Below are 27948 nucleotides of genomic sequence, written 5' to 3'. Positions count from 1 at the left end.
TCAAATGCTATGATGAAACTGGCTCTCATTAGGACCACTACAAGAATAGAATACCTAGAGTTACCTCTGCTGTAGAGGATACGTTGATTAGAGTTAACTGCACCTCAGATTTCAGCCCAAATAAATTCTTCACAGAGTTCAAGTAACAGACAAACCTCAACATCAACTGTTCAGAGGAGAATGTGAATCAGGCCAAACTTTTGACTGGTGCTGTATATTTTCCTCCATTATTTTCCCCTAACCCTACCACCCTTGCTAATTGGAGTAAACTAATGGACAACAAAACGTAGGCTTCTACTTCCAGCTTATATATACTATATATATTATACGGAGACAGTAAATTTTATAATAGTTGTCTTTTGTTTGTTTTTAGTCCCACCCTTCAGCTCCACTCAACTCCTCACATCTATCTCTGAACACCATCCAGTTTTTATTTCTATTTGCCATATATTTTATTACATTTTTATTTCACCTTTATTTAACCAGGTAGGCATGTTGAGAACAAGTTCTCATTTACAACTGCGACCTGGCCAAGATAAAGCAAAGCAGTGTGACACAAACAACAACACAGAGTTTCACATGGAATAAACAAACGTACAGTCAATAATACAGTAGAAAATGTCTATATACAGTGTGTGCAAATGAGGTAAGATATGGGAGGTAAGGCAATAAATAGGCCATAGTGGCGAAGTAATTACAATATAGCAATTAAACACTGGAGTAATAGATGTGCGGAAGATGAATGTGCAAGAAGAGATTCTGGGGTGCAAAGGAGCAAAATAAATAAATAAATGCAGTTTTGGGATGAGGTAGTTGGATGGGCTATTTACAGATGGGCTATGTACAGGTGCAGTGATCTGTGAGCTGCTCTGACAGCTGGTGGTTAAAGTTAAATCAGCTTCAGTGATTTTTGCAGTTCGTTCCCGTCATTGGCAGCAGAGAACTGGAAGGAAAGGCAGCCAAAGGAGGAATTGGCTATGGGGTGACCAGTGAAATATACCTGTTGGAGCGCGTGCTACAGGTGGGTGATGCTATGGTGACCAGTGAGCTGAGATAAGGCGGGACTTTACCTAGGCGGGACTTTACCTTTACCTACTTATAGATGACCTGTGGCCAGTGGGTTTGGCGACGAGTACGAAGCGAGGGGCAGCCAATGAGAGCGCAAAGGTCGCAGTGGTGGGTAGTATATGGGGCTTTGGAGACAAAACGGATGGCACTGTGATAGACTGCATCCAATTTGTTGAGTAGAGTGTTGGAGGCTATTTTGTAAATGACATCGCCGAAGTCGAGAATCAGTAGGATAGTCAGTTTTACGAAGGTATGTTTGGCAGCATGAGTGAAGGATGCTTTGTTGCGAAATAGGAAGCCGATTCTAGATTTAATTATGGATTGGAGATGTTTAATCTGAGTCTGGAAGGAGAGTTTACAGTCTAACCAGACACCTAGGTATTTGTAGTTGTCCACATATTCTAAGTCAGAACCGTCCAGAGTAGTGATGCTGGACGGGCGGGCAGGTGCGGGCAGTGATCGGTTGAAGAGCATGCATTTAGTTGTTCTTGCATTTAAGAGCAGTTGGAGGCCACGGAAGGAGAGTTGTATGGCATTGAAGCTCGTCTGGAGGTTAGCTAACAAGAAGGGCCAGAAGTATACAGAATGGTGTCGTCTGCGTAGAGGTGAATCAGAGAATCACCAGCAGCAAGAGCGACATCATTGATGTATACAGAGAAGAGAGTCGACCTGAGAATTTAACCCTGTGGCACCCCCATAGAGACTGACAATACTTATTTTCCACCATAATTTGCAAATAAATTCATTAAAAATCCTACAATTGTGATTTTCTGGATTTTTTTTCTCATTTTGTCTGTCATAGTTGAAGCATGCATTTAGTTGTTCTTGCATTTAAGAGCAGTTGGAGGCCACGGAAGGAGAGTTGTATGGCATTGAAGCTCGTCTGGAGGTTAGCTAACAAGAAGGGCCAGAAGTATACAGAATGGTGTCGTCTGCGTAGAGGTGAATCAGAGAATCACCAGCAGCAAGAGCGACATCATTGATGTATACAGAGAAGAGAGTCGACCTGAGAATTGAACCCTGTGGCACCCCCATAGAGACTGCCAATACTTATTTTCCACCATAATTTGCAAATAAATTCATTAAAAATCCTACAATTGTGATTTTCTGGATTTTTTTTCTCATTTTGTCTGTCATAGTTGAAGTGTACCTATGATGAAAATTACAGGCCTCTCTCATCTTTTTAAATGGGAGAACTTGCACAATTGGTTGCTGACTAAATACTTTTTTGCCCCACTGTATATTGGTTCCTAACTTCCCTGAAAAGTTGCATATCACGGGGGCTATTCGATGCTAATGCAGTATGCCACAGGATGTTTTTGTGCTGGTCAAGGGCAGTCAGGTCTGGACTGAACCAAGGGCTATATCTTTTTCAACTCTGCTGTGATTTCACAGAAATTCTGAACCTTTCTATTCTCATAAATTCTACAGATTGTAAATTAAAGATAAACATTTTTGCTAAGAGTTTTATATTATTTATTGATTTGACTATGACTTTTTAAATCACCCAGCAGTGCTATTTGCAGAGTTAGCTCCAGGTAAATGTTGCAATTCTTCAGCCATTCCTGAACCTGCGACCAAAAACAAGCTACATATAGACATTATCAAAACAAATGATTTAATGCTTCTGTCTCTTCGCAGCAAAATCTGCAGAGCTGGGATGGTTGTATCCCCCATATATATAACATTCTATAAGTTGCATTCGTATTTATGATATAATTTACAAAGATTATACAGTTTGTTTTCCTAGGAATATATATTTTATAATCAATTAGCATATTTGATTTTAACCATAATATTTGTTGTAATATTTGTTCTCTCTTTTCTGGTGGATTAAACTGAAATTGCCACCAACTTTCTATGACTGTTTTAAAAATAGCAATATTTTGGGGATTTTTTCACTTTCAAATAACCAAAAGTGAAAGGTTGTAATCTGAATAAAGGGGAAAAGGCCATTTTTGAACATGGGGTGAGACATTCTTACTAATATGCTTGAGAACCTGTTCGGACTTAAGTATAGCTTTTGTATGACTGAAGCCTTCAGTGAGAGATCTATGCTTTCATATTGAATAATTTCTTCCCTCCCATTTCATATTAATTATATAAATAGGCCCGTTGAATTTTGTCTGGCTTACCTTTCCAAATAGAATTACATATTTTTTGCTCATATCATTTAGAAAACAAGTCGCTAGGTGTAGTCAAGGCCCTAAGCAAATATGTAAACTGGGATATTGTAACGCCCTGACCATAGAGAGCCTTCTATTCTCTATGGTGGTTAGGTCGGGGTGTGACTAGGGTGGGTTATCTAGGTTATTGTAAGTCTGTTGGCCTGGTATAGTTCTCAATCAGAGACAACTGTTTATCATGGTCTCTGATTGGGGTTCATATTTAGGCAGCCATTTCCCCCACTGTGTTTTGTGGGATCTTGTTTGCGTGTAGTGGCCTGTGAGCACTCCATGACTTCACATTTTTTTTCCTATTGTTTTTGTGAGTTTCGTGCGCTGTGCCTTGGTCCGACATTCATTATAACGATCGTGACAGATATGACTAAAGAGTTCATCAGGGTGATTTTTCCACAAATAGACATGTATTTTCCTTCCCATGGTAGCAAGATCTTATCTATTTTCTATTAAAATGTATTGTAGTGAGACCATTTCTTTCGGGATATGAATACGTCCACTTTACCATCAGACCATTTTATTAGTAAACTACACGGTAATGTAAAAGTTGTATTTTTTGTGATCCAATACGTAATGTAGTAAGTACACTTATCATAATTTGGTTGTAATCCGGAGAAGTTAGAAAAATGATCTAGATCCTCTATGAGGCTGTGGAGGGATCCTTGTGGTTTATTTAAAAGACAAAACATGAATCAATTGTTTTTAAGCCTTGGATTTCTAGCCCCTTGATATTATTGATGGATCTGATTTGAATAGCTAACATTTCGATGGCCATAATAAATAGATATGTGTCACGGTCGTCATAAAGGGGAGACCAAGGCGCAGCATTGTAAGCGTACATACAGTATATCACAAAAGTGAGTACACCCCTCACATTTTTGGAAATATTTGAGTATATCTTTTCATGTGACAACACTAAAGAAATGACACTTTGCTACAATGTAAAGTAGTGAGTGTACATTTGCTGTCCCCTCAAAATAACTCAACACACAGCCATTAATGTTTAAACCGCTGGCAACAAAAGTGAGTACACCCCTAAGTGAAAATATCCAAATTGGGCCCAAAGTGTCAATATTTTGTGTGGCCACCATCATTTTCCAGCACTGCCTTAACCCTCTTGGGGATGGAGTTCACCAGAGCTTCACAGGTTGCCACTGGAGTCCTCTTCCACTCCTCCATGACGACATCACAGAGCTGGTGGATGTTAGAGACCTTGCACTCCTCCACCTTCCGTTTGAGGATGCCCCACAGATCCTCAATAGGGTTTAGGTCTGGAGATATGCTTGGCCAGTCCATCACCTTTACCCTCAGCTTCTTTAGCAAGGCAGTGGTCGTCTTGGAGGTGTGTTTGGGGTCGTTATCATGTTGGAATACTGCCCTGCGGCACAGTCTCCGAAGGGAGGGCATCATGCCCTGCTTCAGTAAGTCACAGTACATGTTGGCATTCATGATTCACTCAATGAACTGTAACTCCCCAGTGCCGTCAGCAATCATGCAGCCCTAGACCATGACACTCCCACCACCATGCTTGACTGTAGGCAAGACACACTTGTCTTTGTACTCTTCACCTGGTTGCCATCACACACGCTTGACACCATCTGAACCAAATAAGTTTATCTTCGTCTCATCAGACCACAGGACATGGTTCCAGTAATCCATGTCCTTAGTCTGCTTGTCTTCAGCAAACTGTTTGCGGGCTTTCTTGTGCATCATCTTTAGAAGAAACTTCCTTCTGGGACGACAGCCATGCAGACCAATTTGATGCAGTGTACAGCGTATGGTCTGAGCACTGACAGGCTGACCCCCCCACTCCTTCAACTTCTGCAGCAATGCTGGCAGCACTCATACGTCTATTTCCCAAAGACAACCTCTGGATATGACGCTGAGCACGTGCACTCAACTTCTTTGGTCGACCATGGCGAGGCCTGTTCTGAGTGGAACCTGTCCAGTTAAACCGCTGTATGGTCTTGGCCACCGTGCTGCAGCTCAGTTTCAGGGTCTTGGCAATCTTCTTATAGCCCAGACCATCTTTATGTAGAGCAACAATTACAATCCTCAGAGTGTTCTTTACCATGAGGTGCCACGTTGAACTTCCAGTGACCAGTCAGTGTGAGGGAGTGTGAGAGCGATGACACCACATTTAACACACCTGCTCCCCATTCACACCTGAGTCCTTGTAACACTAACGAGTCACATGACACCAGGGAGGGGAAATGGCTAATTGGGCCCAATTTGGACATTTTCACTTAGGGGTGTACTCACTTTTGTTGCCAGCTGTTTAGACATTAATGGCTGTGTGTTGAGTTATTTTGAAGGGACAGCAAATTTACACTGTTATACAAGCTGTACAGTCACTACTTTACATTGTAGCAAAGTGTCATTTCTTCAGTGTTGTCACATGAAAAGATATACTCAAATATTTCCAAAAATGTGTACTCACTTTTGTGATATACTGTACTTCTTTAATTAAAGAAAGAAGACTGAACAAACTAATCAAAACAACAAAACGTGAAGCAAATATGGCTAGTGCAGACAGGCAACTAAACGTAGAATAAGAACCCACAAACTACCCAAGGAATATGGCTACCTAAATATGGTCCCCAATCAGAGACAACGATAAACAGCTGCCTCTGAGAACCAATCTAGGCAACCATAGACAAACACCTAGACTTGCAAAATCCCCTAGACAATACAAAAACTAAACCAACCACCCTCATCACACCCTGACCTAACCAAAATAATAAAGAAAACAAAGATAACTAAGGTCAGGGCGTAACAATATGACGATAGAGGTCAACCATGTTTTACTCCTCTTGACAGTTTAATACCTTCTGAGAAGTAGACATTATTGACTATTTTACAACTAGGGTTACTATGCATAATCTTAACCCCATTCTCCAAAATTGAAATATTCCAGTCGTACTTTATCAAAAGCCTTTTCAAAGTCAGCTATGAATACCAGGCCTGGTTTCCCAGATTTTTCATAGTAGAAGTTAGTTTTCATTGTTTCCAGTATTTGTCTTAAATTAAGATGAATAATAATCCAACCATACCTTTTTAATTCTTAGCTTTTTGTGCATATGGAACATTTCTGGGATCTTTTATTTCAGCTCATGAAACACGGGACCAACACTTCACATGTTGTGTTTATATTTTTATTCAGTACATATCCATTCTTGCCAAGTTTTTATTCCCAGATCTTATACTACTCGATCCTGTCTCTTTCTCACCGTAATCTTTCCGAAACCGACTCCTGCTGCGTTTTAGGTTCACTCTCTGATTGGATAGCCTTAGGATATAAACATCCTTCTTAGAATATGCAAGCGAAAAAGATTTTTCCTCTTTATTCCTTAGAAATCTCAAACCATCCAAAGGAGATAAAAAATAATTTCATTCTGGATGAAACCTCCATTTTAATTGGCACTCCAGAATCTCCACATATAATGCTCCTCTTCCTGTAGTTCTGGGCTGAGGGAGTCACAGCCAGCCAGGCCTTCACCAGTATTATCCTATAGGGTTCAGGCACGGCCGCGGCCATGCATGCTAAAACAATGGGCCTTGTTTCCCATTACATCAATGGATAACTTGATTATTCTCTGCCATGGTGAGCTGCCAGTGATAGATTTGCAGCTTGCTAGCCAGCCCCAGCCTTCACACTGTAGCATTTGATTACAGTGCAGTCGTATGCTGCAAAATGTTCTCCTCATTCTCTATCTATACAGTATGAACTGTACTCCCAACTTTTGAATATAATAGCAAGCTACACTTTAACACATTCTAAAGGTTAGCTAGGTTAATATGATAACAGTGATCATAACAGCAGTTATGAAGCTTTGCATGTCAGTGCAGGCAATAGAGTAGAGGGTGTGTTTCAGAGGGCTTTGTATCATCCATTGAGTTCAGGCCATGTGGAATTGGATGGGGATTTGACTCAGTAATTGAGGCCAGCTGTTCTAGAGGAGGCAGCCTGCACCAGGGTCCCCAAGGCTAGGCAGGCAGTAAACAGGCCTGTACTGCTGCAGACACTTTGGCTTAGCCAACACACTTGCACTGACTGTACAGTAGATCTTCTAGTAGACCAATCCAAACAGTTGTTGAAGAGCAGGCAGCAGCCACACAGTTCTTACCAGACTCTGCATCTCATCTCCCTCTGCCACCTCAATGCCTTCGCCAAGGCTGCCTCAACCACTGTACTCCCTCATAGGGTTGCAGTGTAAAGCATCCATCTACAAGTCTGTAGCCGCAGAGTCTTTGGCTGTGTGTAGTTATCACACGGGATATTTGTGTGTTAACACTTTGATTACACACACTTCTTTATGAGGGCCACATCTGACTCTACTGACAGCTACTTTATTAAGGTAAACATTTACTTTCTATGCCTGTGATATGTGGGTGTCCCAGCTAGTTATCTTAAAATGAATTCACTAAGTGTAATTCACTCTGGATATGAGTGTCTGCTAAATGACTCAAATGTAAAAGGGCTTCATTTGGACTCCATTAAGCCAACCAAATTCAACCATAAAAACGTTTGACCAATTAGCATTGACAGTGGCCTTGTTAAAGACCCTCACGTCGTAAGTAAACTCTGGGCACAACGTCTACTGTATATACAGTTGCAGTATTTATCACCCACGTATGTAATATGGATACTTGTATTTTACCCTGTTCTTACTGTCTCATTAGTTTTAACACAAACAAGCTCCAACTCTCAGTTTTTGGCTCTCTGTGGGTATTTCTGAGTTGTGAGGTCACCCTAGCAGCCCAGCTCTCTGTGGAAGGATAGGTCATGAACAGCATAACCCCTCCGCTGCCTAGCAACTCATGTATGGCAGTCCGCTGCCTCTGCTCTGCACTGCACAACACTATGGGAAATGAAAAGTGCACAGTTAAAGACTCTGGTTGGCCTGGCCAGGGCAGACGTCCACATTGAGCTGCTGGGTCGCTGCCCCTGTCCTGTTGGTTTAACCCACACTGTGCAAACACGGCTTTATGAGCCGAGTTTATGATAGCAGTCACTGATACAATGCCCAACACCACTGTAGTTTACAGCTGCTCTGCCATGAGGCTGTCTATCTGCTCAGTCTCATCTTGGCTCGTCTACATTAACAAATCATGCAGCTCTAGTATCTCTCGTTAGACTAATTAAGATGAGGGTGAAGTATCCCATCACTCCCCCTCTGATTGGACCACATGAAAGGAGAAGCTGAGGGCATAAGAATGCAAGAAATCCCTGCAGCTCAGCTAGACTCAGACCTACACTCTTTGAAAAAGGGTTCAAAAAGTATTCATAAGCTGTCCCCATAGGGTACCCCGTTTTGGTTCCAGATAGAACCCTTTTTGGATCTGTGGAAAGGGTTCTACATGGAAAAAAATAGTTTTTCAAAGGGATCTTCTATGGGGACAGCCGAAGAACACTTTTAGGTTCTAGATAGCACCTTTTTTTCTAAGAATGTACTGCTCCAGCCTACCTGGGTCTCTGCTTGAGATCTGTCAGTCTGGTCCCAGTCTGGTCCCAGTCAACCCACCCAACCCACACCAAAACACCAACCACCAGAAGTCTATTTGCTATTCCATTAAATGGTGGCCTCACTGTAAGAGAGTGGGCGAGGGCTTGTCTCTGCCCTTTAGATGGTGCCTATCTTTTTCATTTTTTCATATAGCTAGATCTACACAACAGATGACATGGGATTTGGACTCATCTTGACATTAGACCACTTAAAGATCAAATCAACTTTGATTGTGGAGTGAACTATCACTTTAAACCATTGTGTTTGTGGGGCTTCAGGCACTTCCTATTGCTCATTAAATGGTCTTCAATGTCTATGAGACAGACAAAAGACATAGATTGAGGAAACGTTTCAGGTTGAATCATTAAATGGGGATTTTAATCACACCCTATTAAATTAAAATGGCTGAATATGGTCAGTCAAAACAGGGATTAGAAATAATCAACAGCAAGCTATTAGAAAGCAGCTCATGTAATATTGAAAGGAAACATAACCTGTCTGAGAGAGATAAGATAAAGCTTCCAATAACATCCAATCCTGTGTGTTATTGTGTGACCGTGTGTGTGTCTGTGTGTGTGACCGTGTGTGTGCCTGCCTGCGTATGTGTGTTAGTGCATATGTTGTGTGTATGTGTGGCCGTGTGGGTGTAAGAGGTCATCATTAATGATTGCCCTGGTATCGCGCCGAGCCAGACTGTCTCCTCCATGCTCGTTCTGCTTAAATACAATCACTCTGGGGGCCTCTTATTTGTCTTAACCCCGTTCCATCTGATGTTGCTGCCTGCAATCTCTGTCCAGCTGCCTGTCTGTCTGCAAAACACAAAACATGTACCAGTTACTGCAAAACATGAAAGACTAACTATACATGATTTTTCATTATAAATAAGAACTGTACTGTTTCGTACTAAAAACCAAACCATCCTGCAATGCATTATGTAGCTACATACTATGGGCTACAGCCCATAACTCTATGATCTATTGATTGCCTTTGACATTTAATCTAATATCAAATTTCTTAATTGGTCCAAATACCGACCCCTTCAGCAATGTAAAATGTATCCTATGTCTTTATGGATGTTATTTGATAAAAGGATTTCAGATAACTCAATCAGCAAGGAAGCCTGATTAAGCTTTAGTCTGAACGGCTGATAATTAATGTGCTGTATTCATGATCATGTGCCAGTGATTCCTTCACTAATTATTCATAAGCTTATGAGGGCATCAACTTCCCAGTGACTCCCAGAAGAATGCTATGTGTTATGCATGGGGTTGCTAGGTTGGCGTACTTGCCTTTGGGTCAGAGGCAGTCCCAGGGCTGCCAATCTGCATTCCCCCAAATGGCTTAGAATGAATATTCCTTAGTATAGACTCCAGTATGTTCTGTACATCATATTCTGTCTATACAGATAGTATTGAACCAGTGCATTTCTAACCTCCGGACATAAATGAGAACCATACGTCCTCTGATCTATGTGCCCACCAGTCCTACCCAGCACACTGACTGTACAGCCCCTCATCATCTGTACAGCGCCCATCACTGAGTCTTTCCCCGGTGGTGTAGTGGGGTCAGAGCAGGACAGGGGTTCAATGTTAAACTATGTCCCTGTCAGAGAAAGGCTAGGTGTGTTCAGAGCAAACATCAAACTCCTCTCCAAGGGAAAGTGGGAGAGGCCTGTAGTCCCATATCCCTTAGGTTTACATCTGGATGAGGAAACTATCAGCAGCACCAGGTAGGGTGTGTGTGTGTGTTTGTGTGTGTGTGTTTCAGGCCCTGCCAAACACTCCAACCCCCCCCCACCACCACCACCATCACCACCACCACCACCACCATCACCACCACCACCACCACCATCACCACCACCACCGCCATCACCACCACCACCATCACCACCACCATCACCATCACCACCACCATCACCACCACCACCACCACCATCACCACCACCACCACCACCACCATCACCACCACCACCACCACCCCCACCACCACCATCACCACCCCCACCACCACCATCACCACCACCACCACCATCACCACTACCACCATCACCACCACCACATTGCTCTGGCCTAATCTGCAGCTGCTTGCTATCAAATGTTGGCACTGCCTTCCTTCCCCCAAAAAAGAGGTTCTGCTGAGATAAGCAGTGCAGAGTGGGTTAAAAGCTCTTCAAAGTGCTCTAAATTCTGGGTTACGTTCCAAATGGCACCCTATTCCCTATATAGTGCACTACTTTTGACCAGAGTTAGCCAGACTTAGCCCTGGTCAAAAGTAGCGCACTAGATATGGAATAGGGTGCCATTTGGGACGCAACCCTGGTGTGATGAATACTTCCTTGTGGAAGTCCTCTGAAAGGTCCTATGTGTTCTATACATTCGTGACTAAAGAGTGAGCCTTCTTCTACACATCCCTTCAACTTGTTAAGGGTATAGACTACATTATGGAGACAGCTTATCAGTTATTCAAAGACGCACATACACACACACACGCACACATGCACACGCACACATACACACACACACGCACACATACACACACACACACACACACACACACACACACACACACACGCACACACACACACACATGGTGAGCATGCTGGTGAAAGACAGAGCAGTGTCCTAACACAGTGGTTCCCAAATTGAACTCACTCAGTCATTAAACCTACTCTTGAAAGTTGTAATAGTATAATGCAAGGTGAAATTTTTAAATTGGGTAGTGCATCATCAGTTCCTCTTGTCATGTCATGCATTCCTTAGAGAGCTATTTATAACGTCAGAAATGTCCTGATCAACTAGCCCATGTCAGCTACCATTTTATTGTTTAGGTTTTTCAGCCCGTAGATATTGTTGTAATTTTTTTGTCACATAAATATCACATTCATAGACATTAGACATGGCAGAATGTATAGAATTGCAAGATAATTTGCTTTAAAACTGCAAAATGTTATTTGCACCCCATGACAATATGTGTAGAATTGCAGAAAATAATTAAACCTGCTAAATTCTTTCCACCATTAAGAGGGGTGTGAACAGTTTGTGTCATGAACAGTGCTTCTGCCCATAGAAATAGACGTTGTGCGTGTGCACGCAGGGGGGTTGCGGGATGTTCTCCAATGTGGTAAGGGCCGCCTTGAAAAAGTTTAGGAACCATTGTCCTAACAGATGAGCCTGATGCTGTAGAGGCTCTCCTCTCCTTTCTCCCCTCTCCCCTCTCCTCTCTTCTCTCCCCTCTTCTCCCCTCTTCTCTCTCCTCTCCTCTCATCTCCTCTCCTCTCCTCTCCTCTCCTCTCCTCTCCTCTTCTCTTCTCTCTCCTTACCCCTCACTCCTATTGAGTCTCAGGGAGCTCATCCTCCACCCTCTCCATGTTTATGATACCGAACTCCATAATGACTGGGGGGACAGAAGGAACCCTGGGAAAACTGAACCTTTTGAAGCCTTGAATTACCCTGCAGTAAGGCTGCTGACTGACACTCAACCATCCAGAGAGACAGGAAAGAGAGCTGGCTGCTGCCGACCTGGAGACACAGGGAGGAGTTATAGTGTAAGGTGTGAGGTCTGAGGATGAGGAGGCCCTTTATGACTTATACTAGGGCTGTGACCTGTGGATCTGCCACCCTGTGATTCAGTACTATAAAACCAGGGCCACTGTGGGCTGCTGGTTGAAAATATTCAGCTCCCTCCCTCTCGGAGAAGAGATGTGCCCTGCTGCAGCCACACAGCCACACAGGTCTAATTACCTGCCTTCTGCTCCCACTTCCTGTGAAATGAGGATGGGGAGAAGAGAGCCTGCATGCTTTTGTCTATTTCCTCAGGAAAAGGGTTTAACCCAGGGCCCAGAGAAACAGTGACAGGACTGGCCGGATTCTCAGATGTCTCTTTTCGGATGCTCTACTTATAGTTATGGTCTAGTGGTGTAGGTGGGTTTTTGCAGCGTTGGCAGTTTCAATGGTGCATTGCAAGTCACAATGAATAGGCAGCTAAGGTATTGTATGTATGTAGCTCAAACCTCTGTACTTGTTCTAGTGAATAATAATAAGGCTGAGGCTGTGGACCCAGATGCCCAAATACCTCACAGCCCTTTGAACACACAGTTGCTTTGTCACAGAGCGTTGTAACTCCCTCTCCCTCTCTCCCAGGCAACACCCTACTGGCCCTGAGCTGCTGTCACGCTAAACAGCTGACTTTATTTTAATAATCAGGGAAAACACGGATTTTACGGGCAGATTAATATTTTATCAGCGATTACAGGGGCTTGGAGATGACTGCTCAGCGTTTCTGCCTAGCCGAGCGGAGGAGGAGTGCAATACTACAGACAGGGAACCCTGTAAATAGAGCCTTGTTGTTTGGATGGCTAGGGACTTGCTTTGGCAATGTTAACATGTGTTTCCCATGCCAATAAATCCCTTGAATTGAATTGAATTGAGAGGGAGTGAGAGAGACTGGGAGTGGGGAGTGAGAGAGACTGGGAGTGGGGTGTGAGAGAGACTGGGAGTGGGGAGAGAGAGAGACTGGGAGTGGGGAGAAAGAGAGAGACTGGGAGTGGGGAGAGAGAGAGAGACTGGGAGTGGGAGTGGGGAGAGAGAGAGAGTGGGAGTGGGGAGAGAGAGAGACTGGGAGTGGGGAGAGAGAGAGACTGGGAGTGGGGAGAGACAGAGACTGGGAGTGGGGAGAGAGAGAGACTGGGAGTGGGGAGAGAGAGAGACTGGGAGTGGGGAGAGGAAGAGACTGGGAGTGGGGAGAGAAAGAGACTGGGAGTGGGGAGAGAGAGAGAGACTGGGAGTGGGGAGAGAGAGAGACTGGGAGTGGGGAGAGAGACAGACTGGGAGTGGGGAGAGAGAGAGACTGGGAGTGGGGAGAGAGAGAGAGACTGGGAGTGGGAGTGGGGAGAGAGAGAGACTGGGAGTGGGAGTGGGGAGAGAGAGAGTGAGACTGGGAGTGGGGAGAGAGAGAGAGACTGGGAGTGGGAGTGGGGAGAGAGAGAGACTGGGAGTGGGGAGAGAGAGAGACTGGGAGTGGGGAGAGAGAGAGAGACTGGGAGTGGGGAGAGAGAGAGAGACTGGGAGTGGGGAAAGAGAGACTGGGAGTGGAGAGAGAGAGAGACACTGGGAGTGGGGAGAGCGAGAGACTGGGAGTGGGGAGAGAGAGAGACTGGGAGTGGGGAGAGAGAGAGACTGGGAGTGGGGAGAGAGAGAGACTGGGAGTGGGGAGAGATAGAGACTGGGAGTGTGGAGAGAGAGAGACTGGGAGTGGGGAGAGAAAGAGACTGGGAGTGGGGAGAGAGAGAGACTGGGAGTGGGGAGAGAGAGAGCGACTGGGAGTGGGGAAAAGAGAGAGAGAGAGAGACTGGGAGTGGGGAGAGAGAGAGACTGGGAGTGGAGAGAGAGAGAGAGACTGGGAGTGGGGAGAGAGAGAGAGAGAGACTGGGAGTGGGGAGAGAGAGAGACTGGGAGTGGGGAGACAGAGAGAGACTGGGAGTGGAGAGAGAGAGAGACTGGGAGTGGGGAGAGAGAGACTGGGAGTGGAGAGAGAGAGACTGGGATTGGGAAGAGAAAGAGACTGGGAGTGGGGAGTGAGAGAGAGAGACTGTGAGTGGGGAGAGAGAGACTGGGAGTGGGGAGAGAGAGAGACTGGGAGTGGGAAGAGAGAGACTGGGAGTGGGGAGAGAGAGAGAGAGACTGGGAGTGGGGAGAGAGAGAGACTGGGAGTGTGGAGAGAGAGAGACTGGGAGTGGGGAGAGAAAGAGACTGGGAGTGGTGAGAGAGAGAGAGACTGGGAGTGGGAGTGGGGAGAGAGAGAGACTGGGAGTGGGGAGAGAGAGAGACTGGGAGTGGGGAGAGAGAGAGACTGGGAGTGGGGAGAGAGAGAGAGACTGGGAGTGGGAAGAGAAAGAGACTGGGAGTGGGGAGTGAGAGAGACTGGGAGTGGGGAGAGAGAGAGACTGGGAGTGGGGAGAGAGAGAGACTGGGAGTGGGGAGAGAGAGAGACTGGGAGTGGGGAGAGAGAGAGACTGGGAGTGGGGAGAGAGAGAGACTGGGAGTGGGGAGAGAGAGAGACTGGGAGTGGGGAGAGAGAGAGACTGGGAGTGGGGAGAGAGAAAAAGTGTGTGTTTGTGAGCCTGGTTGTGATTAAGCATCTCAGGCCTCATCCACAAACACCAATTATACAGCGAGGAGCTGCAGCTCTCGTAGCCAGATAGGTGACTCAACCAGAACTGGTTGAGAATATGGTGATGACATAATAAGGTGCCGAGACAGAAAATAGGCCATCCCAGAAGACAAGGAGAACATGTTTCACCCCATTGAGTTTGTATTGTGGTTAGAGAGTCACCTACAGGCCTAATGTTTCCTCTGTCTAGTCTATCTGAGACTGTTAATCCCTTTGCCATAGCAACGCAAAGTTCAATTTAATCGTCCCATTATTACTAGTGACCTCTTGATTATTGGACTGTCCCATACTGTAATTTGGGTTTATTGGACTACTTCTCCGATTCCTCTCGATTCCAAATCAACGTGTTTGGCTTGCTTCCCTGACAAAGTCCCCCTGTAAAAGCCATTTTTAAACCGTGATCCGATGGACAATGCTCAATCAGACCTTTTCAAATGCAGAAGTCTGAATTCTTGCTTTCAAAGTATAATATGATTCTCTGCCCAACTTCTTCTTCACAGCAAGCATCCTTCTTCCTCTTCCTCAAATGGTGAGATTCATCTTGGCTCAGCTGAGTTGACCTGCATTAGCATCTCACCAGTCATAGACTGTCAGTATGTATGGCTGTGGTAGAACCATATGACTGTATAGCATGTCAACTGTGTACATTGTGTGGTCTTGCTGTGGGGGTAAGTGGGAGAATAATGGTAGCAGCACTCTGGAACAGACAGATATCAGCTTCATTAGAAGTGATTAACATTGCGGAAGCTCTCTCTAGAGGGGAGCCTTTGATGTTAGCGCTCATCCCGTTTCTTTGCAGTAATTACATGTGCAGTTTTCACCCCGGCTCAGTGAAACCCTATTCTGCTATCTCTCTCACTTTGCCTCAGACCCCTCTCTCCTCTTCCCCAGAGTTTGTTGATTTGATTAATGTTGAGATAGGGTTTAGACGGAGGGACAGGGGTGTGTTTGTGTGTGTGCGTGAGAGAGAGAGAGAGAGAGCGAGAGTTAACCTACACTGGAGGGGGATGCAGTGAAAGTGGATTAGGCTTCAGTCAGAGCCCATGCCTCTCAGGGTCATTATGGTTACCAGTGTTAAGGAATTAAACAATCGATGCCTTGTCAGACTGGAGCGCTGCAAGAGAAACTAATGGCGTCTGTTCTGGCCTAGTGCCATCACTGTAGAGGGATCGAGATAGAGGGGGGGAGTGAGGGAGGGAAGGATGGAGAGAGGAAGAGAGATAGGGTTGGTGGTAGAGAGGTAGAGAGAGATGGAGAGAAAGTCGGGAGAGACAGGCAGAGAGAGAGGGCTGTGATGACTGCAGGTTGTCTCTGCAGTCAGCCAACAATGGGATCACGCAGCAGCTGTATTGTTTAGTGTGAACAGCAATCAGCCTTAGTAGCCCTCATTTAGTAGCCCTCATTTAGTAGCCCTCATTTAGTAGCCCTCAGCTTTTCCAACAAAAGCTGTCAAAGAGAAAAACACAATGCACGTGTGGGTGTTGTCAACCCAGAGCAACCGTGGGCAACGTACTCACTCACATTTACTGGGGATGGGCTATGCTTAACTTAATGGCAAGTCATCAACCTTCTGCGGGAGTTCAGATATTTGCTCTGACCATCACTTTTGGTCTGTTGTCTGTTGAATAGACACCCTAATCAGATAGTAGGCCTTATAAATATTGAAATGATAAAAGCAGAGACAAATGGCAGGTACAGTATGTGCTGTATGTTACTGTAACACTTGCATTACTAATCCCTCTAACGTCACCTCCTCTCTGTGTTGTGTTCAGGAAGGACCAGCACCTGCTGTCCAGTGTGAACTGCTGGTACCTGGTACTGAACCAGACCAGGAGAGAGAGCAGGGACCACGCCACCCTCAATGACATCTATACCAACAACGTTATCGTCCGCCTCGCCCAAATCAGCGAGGACGTCATCCGCCTCTTCAAGAAGGTCAGTTAATACGTCAGTCATCCCTCTGTCCGTCCGTCTGTCTGTCCCTCTGTTTACACCTTTCCTTATCACCAGTGCCAATGTGGTCAGAGGCAAAGATACAAAAGAGCTCTGGCTTTTTGTGTGAGTTTGCTGAGCAGTAATGGACAGCATGTCGGTTGATCGTTCTCTAAGATCGTGATCATACACAATTAATACCAGGCCTCATTGTTTTCTTTTGGTTAGAACCGCATTCAAACCAGCTTTCAAACCAGGGCTTTTGAAATGAGTCTGAAAGAAAGCAATTTGCCTTCATCCTTTCCGTACTCCAACTTCGGTGTACAGATTGATGGTAGGTTACCTTGAGACTGTGAGCAGTGCTGTTTTTTGAGCAGCTACATTACCAAATCAAATGTATTTATATATAGCCCTTCGTACATCAGCTGATATCTCAAAGTGCTGTACAGAAACTCAGCCTAAAACCCCAAACAGCAAGCAATGCAGGTGTAGAAGCACGGAGGTATACAATTACCAGCTGACCAGTGTGTCAGCACATTATATACCTCCGTCGGTTCCATGTGACCTGTGTGTCAGCACATTATATACCTCCGTCGGTTCCATGTGACCTGTGTGTCAGCACATTGTATACCTCCGTCGGTTCCATGTGACCTGTGTGTCAGCACATTGTATACCTCCGTCGGTTCCATGTGACCTGTGTGTCAGCACATTGTATACCTCCGTCGGTTCCATGTGACCTGTGTGTCAGCACATTGTATACCTCCGTCGGTTCCATGTGACCTGTGTGTCAGTCAGCACATTATATACCTCCGTCGGTTCCATGTGACCTGTGTGTCAGCACATTATATACCTCCGTCGGTTCCATGTGACCTGTGTGTCAGCACATTATATACCTCCGTCGGTTCCATGTGACCTGTGTGTCAGCACATTGTATACCTCCGTCGGTTCCATGTGACCTGTGTGTCAGCACATTGTATACCTCCGTCGGTTCCATGTGACCTGTGTGTCAGCACATTGTATACCTCCGTCGGTTCCATGTGACCTGTGTGTCAGTCAGCACATTGTATACCTCCGTCGGTTCCATGTGACCTGTGTGTCAGCACATTGTATACCTCCGTCGGTTCCATGTGACCTGTGTGTCAGTCAGCACATTGTATACCTCCGTCGGTTCCATGTGACCTGTGTGTCAGCACATTGTATACCTCCGTCGGTTCCATGTGACCTGTGTGTCAGCACATTATATACCTCCGTCGGTTCCATGTGACCTGTGTGTCAGCACATTGTATACCTCCGTCGGTTCCATGTGACCTGTGTGTCAGCACATTGTATACCTCCGTCGGTTCCATGTGACCTGTGTGTCAGCACATTATATACCTCCGTCGGTTCCATGTGACCTGTGTGTCAGCACATTATATACCTCCGTCGGTTCCATGTGACCTGTGTGTCAGCACATTGTATACCTCCGTCGGTTCCATGTGACCTGTGTGTCAGTCAGCACATTGTATACCTCCGTCGGTTCCATGTGACCTGTGTGTCAGCACATTATATACCTCCGTCGGTTCCATGTGACCTGTGTGTCAGCACATTATATACCTCCGTCTGTTCCATGTGACCTGTGTGTCAGTCAGCACATTATATACCTCCGTCTGTTCCATGTGACCTGTGTGTCAGCACATTGTATACCTCTGTCGGTTCCATGTGACCTGTGTGTCAGCACATTGTATACCTCCGTCGGTTCCATGTGACCTGTGGAGTAGTAGTAGAGTAGCAGGGTTGAGGTAGAGCAGGATAGGGTACCCTCCTGACCCCCTAACCTCCATGGTCCCCTAATCCCCCTGGGCCTCTACCTCTGTTGTGAGCAGTGTCTTGCCCTGTGTCAGCAGAGATGACTGAGGTCTAACCCACACACCAGACCCCTGTTTATACCTGGCAGGACTTCCTGGGGGTGAGACCCAGCCCGCACTGCCATCCTCCATTCACACACTACTGTGCATGTGTGTGTGTGTGTGTGTGTCGGCAGGAATGTGAATGGGGGGAAAAGCAACACTGTAGAGAGCACCTGCCAGGGCTGAAAACAGAACAACACAGCCTCCTGCCAGTCAGTGAAGTGTCCTCAAGTAGCTTTTCCTCTGGCTGGTAATATGAATGGAGCTACAGTATGTGCGCTCGCTGGCAGGCCTAGAGGTGACAATGAATAACATGTTAAAGAAATATGCTGCGTAGTTTTGTAGCTGTCAAGCAAATGAATGGAGGAGAGAGCTGAGTAGGCTACAAGTGAATCAAGCAGGCCATGAAATAAAGACCCCGGGATGCCAAAGATTTCTGATATCCAGACAGTCATAAATCAATACTCCATAGATAGTGCCATTTTCATGCGATCTGACCTTTGACTTGACCAGGCCTTTTCTAGACCTGATCTGTCCAGGGAAAAAGACACAGGTCTTTGTTGTAGTATCTCTCCTCAGTGAGGTGTTCTCTGTTGGAGGTTTAGTAGCCTCTGAGTCTGTGGAAGCTCAATTGAATTACTCTTGCGTGTCGTAGCACACGCCTTCTTTGCCATTCATTATTTTCCATAGAACGCACAGCCTCTCGTTGATTATCCCTTACATATATCACCGGTATGACAAAAAAATAAAAATGTTTGCCTGGTCGGCTCAGGGATACAAACCAGCAACCTTTTGGTTACTGGTCCATCATTGTTAACCGCTAGGCTAACCGGGTGTGGTATAGGATACGGTATAGGCTGCTATACGACACCCCCTTGTGCATTATTGCTTAATTAAAGCACCCATGTCGAGCTATGGCTCAGTCGAGAACTGCAAAGTCTCAGTGGGTTGCAGAGTTCAGAATCCGGTCAAGACAAATGGAACAAACAATAGAATCAGGCTGCACTGTGTTCTTCCTCCTTTTGTTTAGAGAGAAGAGAGTATTTCATGAATGTATTATTTGTAGGCCAGCACAATCTGACTTGTCACATCTATATTCTTACTGTGTGTTGCATCAGGATTGTCCACTCCCTGCTCTGCTCCACATTGCCTCCCTCTGCAGTGTCTGACATCAGACATGCATACAAATGCCATTCAACTGCTGCCAGGAGGCTTTCACATATTTCTCACTAAAAGAGCTTATCACTTATCACGTTCAAGCCAAGGCTCTTTCATATCTGATTTAACAGGGCATGTTCCCTATACAGTCGTGGCCAAAAGTTTTGAGAATGACACAAATATACATTTTCACAAAGTCTGCTGCCTCAGTTTGTACGATGGCAATTTGCATATACTCCAGAATGTTATGAAGAGTGATCAGATGAATTGCAATTAATTGCAAAGTCCCTTTTTGCCATGCAAATGAACTGAATCCCCCCCCAAAAAATTCCACTGCATTTCAGCCCTGCCACAAAAGGACCAGCTGACATCATGTCAGGGATTCTCTCGTTAATACAGGTGTGAGTGTTGACGAGGACAAGGCTGGAGATCACTCTGTCATGCTGATTGAGTTTGAATAACAGACTGGTAGCTTCAAAATGAGGGTGGTGCTTGGAATCATTGTTATTCCTAGGTCTATCATGGTTAACTGCAAGGAAACACGTGCCGTCATCATTGCTTTGCACAAAAAGGGATTCACAGGCAAGGATATTGCTGCCCGTAAGATTGCACCTAAATCAACCATTTATCGGATCATCAAGAACAAGTGCCAGGACCGTCTCCTAAAGTTGATTCAGCTGCGGGATCGGGGCACCACCAGTACAGACCTTGCTCAGGAATGGTAGCAGGCAGGTGTGAGTATAGCTGCACGCACAGCGAGGCGAAGACTTTTGGAGGCTGGCCTGGTATCAAGAATGGCCGCAAAGAAGCCACTTCTCTCCAGGAAAAACATCAGGGACAGACTGATATTCTGGAAAAGGTACAGGGATTGGACTGCTGAGGACTGGGGTAAAGTCATTTTCTCTGATGAATCCCCTTTCCAATTGATTGGGGCATCCGGAAAAAAAGCTTGTCTGGAGAAGACAAGGTGAGCTCTACCATCAGTCCTGTGTCATGCCAACAGTAAAGCATCCTGAGACCATTCATGTGTGGGGTTGCTTCTCAGCCAAGGGAGTGGGCTCACTCACAATTTTGCCTGAGAACACAGCCATGAATAAAGAATGGTACCAACCCATCCTCCGAGAGCAACTTCACCCAACCATCCAGGAACAGTTTGGTGATGAACAATGCCTTTTCCAGCATGATGGAGCACCTTGCCATATGGCAAAAGTGATAACTAAGTGGCTTGGGGAACAAAACAGATATTTTGGGTCCATGGCCAGGAAACTCCCCAGACCTTAATCCCATTGAGAACTTGAGGTCAATCCTCAAGAGGCGGGTGGACAAACAAAAACCCACATATTCTGACAAACTCCAAGCATTGATTATGCAAGAATGGGCTGCCGTCAGTCAGGATGTGGCCCAGAAGTTAATTGACAGCATGCCAGGGTGGATTGCAGAGGTCTTGAAAAAGAAGGGTCAACACTGCAAATATTGACTCTTAGCATCAACTTTGTGTAATTATCAATAAAAGCCTTTGACACTTATGAAATGCTTGTAATTATACTTCAGTATTCCGTAGTAACACCTGACAAAATATCTAAAGACACTGAAGCAGCAAACTTTGTGGAAATTCATATTTGTGTCATTCTCAAAACTTTTGGCCACGACTGTACTCCCTGGGAGGTCTGATGATGAAGGTAAAATAACAATTTGGCTACTTCTTTCTCTCCATCTTTTCTCAGTATATTTTAAAGGGTGGAGAGAGACACCAGTATTGTCCAAAGCTCAGAAAATTCCATCTCAGCTGGCCCCTCCTCCTGCTGCTATGAGCCCCTCCCTCCGTGATTGATTTCACGTTCCAATTTGTACTCGTCATCAGCCTGCGTATGTTAGGGCTTGGTTGTTATGGTTAAACCTGTTTGGCGAATCCCATACAAAAATAGATGATGTGCGTTCAAGTATGAAAAGGGTGTGTGTGTGCCTGCGTGCACGCTTTACGTGCATGTGTGTGTGTGTGTGTGTGTGTGTGTGTGTGTGTGTGTGTGTGTGTGTGTGAGGCCTGTGTGTGTTTAGAGATTAGTCCTGGTGCTTGGCTCTGTGCTGTAGAGTCAGAGAGTAGCAGTGCTGCTGACTATCGATCCCACAGTATTACCCTCCACTATGATTTATGTCCACAGAGGGCCACCTTAGCAGGCAGAACCATAAATCCTAGCAGACATGGACGTATAGGGACCATATATCAGTTTCAATATACACAAAGCTAGGGTCTGGAACAGTAGGGACAATATTGGAGTGTGAAATGTCCTATATATGTGTGAGGGTAGTAATGAAAGATACTGTTAGCCGTGAGATAGAGTTTTAGAGAGTAATTACTCATGGTCTCTGCTCTAGAAAAACTTTTCTGAGAAAAGGTTAGTCAGTCATACTTCTGTGAAGTTAGTAAAGGTGTTATTTCCTTTGTGTGCCTACTTCGTTTTCTGTAAATACAGTGATGTGTGGTGTGGGTGGATTCACACACCCCTGTAGTCTCAATCTAGGAACAGATTGCTTTCTGTCGCACGTACAGCCATACTAGCAATGACTTTCTCTCACTGAGCTCCCACAATACCAGGTGTGTTCCCAGTCTCATCATCACTAGCTAGGTTGTGTGGGATGGCTGTAAATGCTGCAGTGTGCCAGGAAAACATTCCTCACACCGTTACACCACCAACCTGTAGCGTTGACTCCAGACAGGATGGCATCATGGACTCACGCTGCTTACACCAAATCCTGACTCTGCCATCAGCATGGATTTGTCGGACCAGGCAATGTGTTTACACTCCTCAATTGTCCAGTGTTGGTGATCGCGTGCCCACTGGAGCAGCTTCTTCTTGTTTTTAACTGATAGGAGTGGAACCCGGTGTGGTCGTCTGTGGCAGTAGCCCGTCCGTGACAAGGACCGACGAGTTGGCGTTCCGAGATGCCGTTCTGCACACCCACCACTGTTGTACTGCTTCGTTATTTGTCTGTTTGTGGCCCGCCTGTTAGCTTGCATGATTCTTGCCATTCTCCTTCGACCTCTCATCAACGAGCTGTTTTCACCCACAGGACTGCCGCTGACTGGATGTTTTTGTTAGTCGCACCATTCTCTGTAAAACCCTAGACACTGTCGTACGTGAAAAGGAAGCAGGCCGTTTCTGAGGTACTGGAACAGTATCTGGCACAGACGATCAAGTCACTTAGGTCACTCGTTTTGCCCATTCTAACGTTCAATCCAACAGTAACTAAATGCTTCAGTGCCAGTCTGCCATGGCCACGTCACTCACCGTCTGTAGGAGTGAACCATTTTCGTGAACGAGGTGGTGTACCTAATAAAAACACATGACTCAGAGTCCTGGTCCATCTTGAAAGCTGTTAGAAGAACTCAATGTCATTGACACGTCAAGTTTCCATCAGTTACAGCATATTTCTCAAGGCTCCTTTTGAAGACATGACATGACATGACATGACAGAATGACAGTCTGGACATTGGTTGACACCAGGGAAAGATGAAACAGCTGATTGTGCCTTTTCTCAGCTCGAGTCATTACTGATGTCATCTACTTGCATGAGAAATGGAAAGACCTCAATGAACTGCATGATTGTGTGTGACCACATCATATAGGCAAGTAATTGGTAACACTATAACTGCTGATAGGGGTGTTTCCCCATCCACTCAGTACAGACCAGAAGTGGCCGTTTATGAGGTGAGGGATGGGACATTTACTCATCAAGCACCACAACTAAACAGCAGCTTTAACAATCAGCACATAAACATCAGTAGCTAAACATAGCCCACGGAGAGGGGTGGAACTCCAGCACTCTTCAGACAGAGAGAGCGAGGCCTGAGGGGAAGTAGTTAATTCACTACTAGTGGTTGATTGTGTTCCACTGGCTGGTCTGGCTGGAAGTCTCTCTTTTGGAATGATGTATGTTTCTGTCCATCCATCACATCTTTATACTCTATGCTCATTCTCAGGGTGTCTCTCTCTGTACTGTACACCTTCTTAAAGTGCTGTCAAGATTCAAATCGGTCCAGACAGTGTCTCATCACCACCCACACACTGAAAAACTTTGCCTATCAGTTTGTTGGTACAGGATATTCATCGCAATTTTAGCTATTTGTTAATATATGACAGTACATTGATTGATGTGCATTGGCCCTAACTGTTTTCCAACCCCTTGTTTTTCAGAGTAAGGACATTGGGATTCAGATGCATGAGGAGCTGGTGAAAGTGACAAACGAACTCTACACTGTGAGTACAACAAAACCAATCTCCTCCCCCTGTCAGAATCAAACTAACTCTACACTGTGAGTACAACAAAACCAATCTTCTCCCCCCTGTCAGAATCCATCCCTCTTAATGCATCCCTCCATCCAGACACAGCCAGTATCAAGGCCTCTACAGAGAGCAATGTGATGAGGCTAGTGCTCCTAGCTGTCTCTCTCTCTGTCTCTGTCTTTCTCTCTCTCTGTCTCTCTCTCTGTCTCTCGCTCTCTCTCTCTCTGTCTCGCTCTCTGTCTCTCTCTCTCTTTCTCTCTGTCTCGCTCTCTTTCTCTCTGTCTCTCTCTCTGTCTCTCTCTCTCTTTCTCTCTGTCTCGCTCTCTTTCTCTCGCTCTCTCTCTCTCACTTTCTCTCTCTCCAACTGCAGTGTTTAGCTCAGATGGAGGGGATGATAAGGAGGAGGAGGAGGAGGGTGATTGTTATGATGATGGAAAGGAACATTGCATTTCTCTCCAAGTCGGCCAGCTGCAGGCTGCAGCTCAAATCACATCCACATTGCAGGCTGTTCTGATGCCAGTGGCTGGGCCCACAGTAACAACAATGTAAACTCTTTAACCACCATTTGCTCTACCATTTACTGCATCTTTGTGTCCATCAGGGCTTCTCTCTGTGCTTTATTAACTCTTCTATAAACGTTCCATTGTTACCAGGGAGAAATGAAGGGCTGTGCGACACTGTGCTTGTGCCCGCCTATAGCTCTCCCATGTCTGGAGTGGCTCCAGGCAACTTCAGCAGTCCTCTAGCTACCCCCTAAGTACAGCAGACTGGATGAGTTATTCATCTGATGTCATGAGTGATAGCCTATCAAAGGACATGTCCTCCACAACACCGTGAAAAGAAAGGGGGTTATAGTGAGCTACAAATAGGTTACTATTTTTAACGCGAAACAGAACCATCATCAACCAAGATCAAGGCCAAAGGACCAAAGACAGACTTTCACCTGTAATGCACTATAGCCCTTACCCAGTTAAGTAAAATATACACTGAGTGGTCAAAACATTAAGAACACCTTCCTAATATTGAGTTGCACCCCCTGCCTTTTGCCTTCAGAACAGCCTCAATTCATCGGGGCTTGAACTCTACAAGATGTCAAAAGCGTTCCACAGGGATGCTGGCCCATGGTGACTCCAATGCTTCCCACAGCTGTCATGTTGGCTGGTTCATTGGGTGGTGGACCATTCTTGATGCACACAGGGAAACTGTTGAGTCAAACCGGTGTGACTGGAACCTACTGTACTACCATACCCCATTCAAAGACACTTAAATAGTTTGTCTTGCCCATTAACCCTCTGAATAGCACACATACACAATTCATCTGTCAATTAAATTAAATTAAAAATCTACACCGATTGAAGTGGTTTTATGACATCAATCACACATTTCACCTGGATTCATCTGGTCAGTTCATGTCATGGGAAGAGCAGGTGTATATATCCTCGTTATTGTTATTTTGTGTTACTTTTTATAATGTTTTACTTTACTTGGTGAATATTTTCTTAACTCTTCTTGAACTGCACTGTTGGTTAAGGGCTTGTAAGTAAGCATTTCAAGGTAAGGTCTACACTTTTATGTGACAAATAAAGTTTGATTTGATTCTTAATGTTTTGTATACTCAGTGTATGACTGCATAATAATGACATTGGTCTTTTTCATACCAAGTCAATTAGTATCTGTCTAAATGTGGTATACGTTTCAGTAAATAAACTCATGCATTCTCTCCACTGCAGACTATATTTGATTGACCGATAATTTCTAAAGCTCCATGTCCAATCACACTCTCTAGTCTACACTAACGCATCTACTCTCACCCTACACATGTACTCTGTAACGATTCTCTTCTTGTGAAGTAGAGGCGGACCAAAGCGCAGCGTGGTGGTTGTTCATTGTACTTTATTTACGACACTATACAAGAACAAACTAACGAAAAAACAAGAAACGTGAGAACTCAAAACCTAATACAGCCTATCTGGTGAACACTACACAAAGACAGGAACAATCACCCACAAACACACAGTGAAACCCAGGCTACCTAAGTATGATTCTCAATCAGAGACAACTAATGACACCTGCCTCTGATTGAGAACCATACTAGGCCGAAAACATAGAACTGCCCCAAAACATAGAAAAACAAACATAGACTGCCCACCCAACTCACGCCCTGACCATACTAAATAAATACAAAAACAAAGGAAATAGAGGTCAGAACGTGACAGTACCCCCCCCCAGAGGTGCGGACTCCGGCCGCAAAACCTTGACCTATAGGGGAGGGTCTGGGTGGGCGTCTGTCCGCGGTGGCGGCTCTGGCGCGGGACGCGGACCCCACTTCGCCATTGTCTCAGTCCGCCTTATTGTCCGCCTCCGAGGCTTACTCACCATGCCCACCCCTCTCAATGACCCCACTGGACAGAGGGGCTGCTTGGGACAGAGGGGCAGCTTCTCGGGACAGAGGGACAGCTGCTCGGGACAGAGGGGCGGCAGCAGCTCGGGACAGAGGGGCGGCAGCTGCTCGGGACCGAGGGGCGGCGGCAGCAGCTCGGGACAGAAGGGCGGCAGCAGCTCGGGACAGAGGGGCAGCTGCTCGGGACAGAGGGGCAGCTGCTCCGGGCGGAGGGGCTCTAGCGGCCCCTGGCTGACTGGCGGCACTGGCGGCCCCTGGTTGACTGGCGGCACTGGCGGCCCCTGGCTGACTGGCGGCACTGGCGGCCCCTGGCTGACTGGCGGCCCCTGGCTGACGGGCGGCACTGGCGGCCCCTGGCTGACTGGCGGCACTGGCGGCCCCTGGCTGACGGGCGGCACTGGCGGCCCCTGGCTGACGGGCGGCACTGGCGGCTCCTGGCTGACGGGCGGCATTGGCGGCGCTGGGCAGACGGGCGGCACTGGCGGCGCTGGGCAGACGGGCGGCACTGGCGGCGCTGGGCAGACGGGCGGCACTGGCGGCGCTGGGCAGACGGGCGGCACTGGCGGCGCTGGGCAGACGGGCGGCGCTGGCGGCGTTGGGCAGACGGGCGGCACTGGCGGCGCTGGGCAGACGGGCGGCGCTGGCGCTGGGCAGACGGGAAGCTCAGATGGCGCTGGGCAGACGGGAAGCTCCGATGGCGCCGGACAGGCGGGAGGCTCCGGCAGAGGCGCCGGACAGGCGGGAGGCTCCGGCAGAGGCGCCGGACAGGCGGGAGGCTCCGGCAGAGGCGCCGGACAGGCGGGAGGCTCCGGCAGAGGCGCCGGACAGACGGGAGACCCCGGCAGAGGCGCCGGACAGGCGGGAGGCTCCGGCAGCGGCGCCGGACAGGCGGGAGGCTCCGGCAGCGGCGCCGGACAGGCGGGAGGCTCCGGCAGCGGCGCCGGACAGGCGGGAGGCTCCGGCAGAGGCGCCGGACAGGCGGGAGGCTCCGGCAGAGGCGCCGGACAGACGGGAGACTCCGGCAGCGCTGGAGAGGAGGAAGGCTCTGGTAGCGCCGGAGAGGCGGGAGACTCCGGCAGCGCTGGAGAGGAGGAAGGCTCTGGACGGATGGGCCGGAGAGACAGCCTGGTACGGGGAGCTGCCACCGGAGGGCTGGGGTGTGGAGGTGGTGACGGATAGACCGGGCCGTGCAGGCGCACTGGAGCTCTTGAGCACCGAGCCTGCCCAACCTTACCCGGTTGAATGGTCCCGGTCGCCCTGCCAGTGCGGCGAGGTGGAATAGCCCGCACTGGGCTATGCAGGCGAACCGGGGACACCGTGCGCAAGGCTGGTGCCATGTAAGCCGGCCCAAGGAGACGCACTGGA

At 46.8% G+C, this 27948-nt stretch overlaps 1 protein-coding gene across 1 annotated transcript in view; it reads left to right on the top strand.

Moving 5' to 3' along the window:
* The window catches only part of LOC139413565 (SLIT-ROBO Rho GTPase-activating protein 3), a 116197-nt gene that overhangs the window by 39624 nt on the left and 48625 nt on the right, over positions 1-27948 (top strand). Inside the window, exons 3-4 of the mRNA XM_071161071.1 lie at positions 16696-16858; positions 24093-24155. Of these exons, the coding sequence (XP_071017172.1) occupies positions 16696-16858; positions 24093-24155 (226 nt within the window). The remainder of the gene's footprint in view (positions 1-16695; positions 16859-24092; positions 24156-27948) is intronic.

This window comes from Oncorhynchus clarkii, chromosome 7 (assembly GCF_045791955.1).
Source record: "Oncorhynchus clarkii lewisi isolate Uvic-CL-2024 chromosome 7, UVic_Ocla_1.0, whole genome shotgun sequence".
Lineage (NCBI taxonomy): Eukaryota > Metazoa > Chordata > Actinopteri > Salmoniformes > Salmonidae > Oncorhynchus > Oncorhynchus clarkii.
This window is presented reverse-complemented; position numbering and strand designations above follow the sequence as displayed.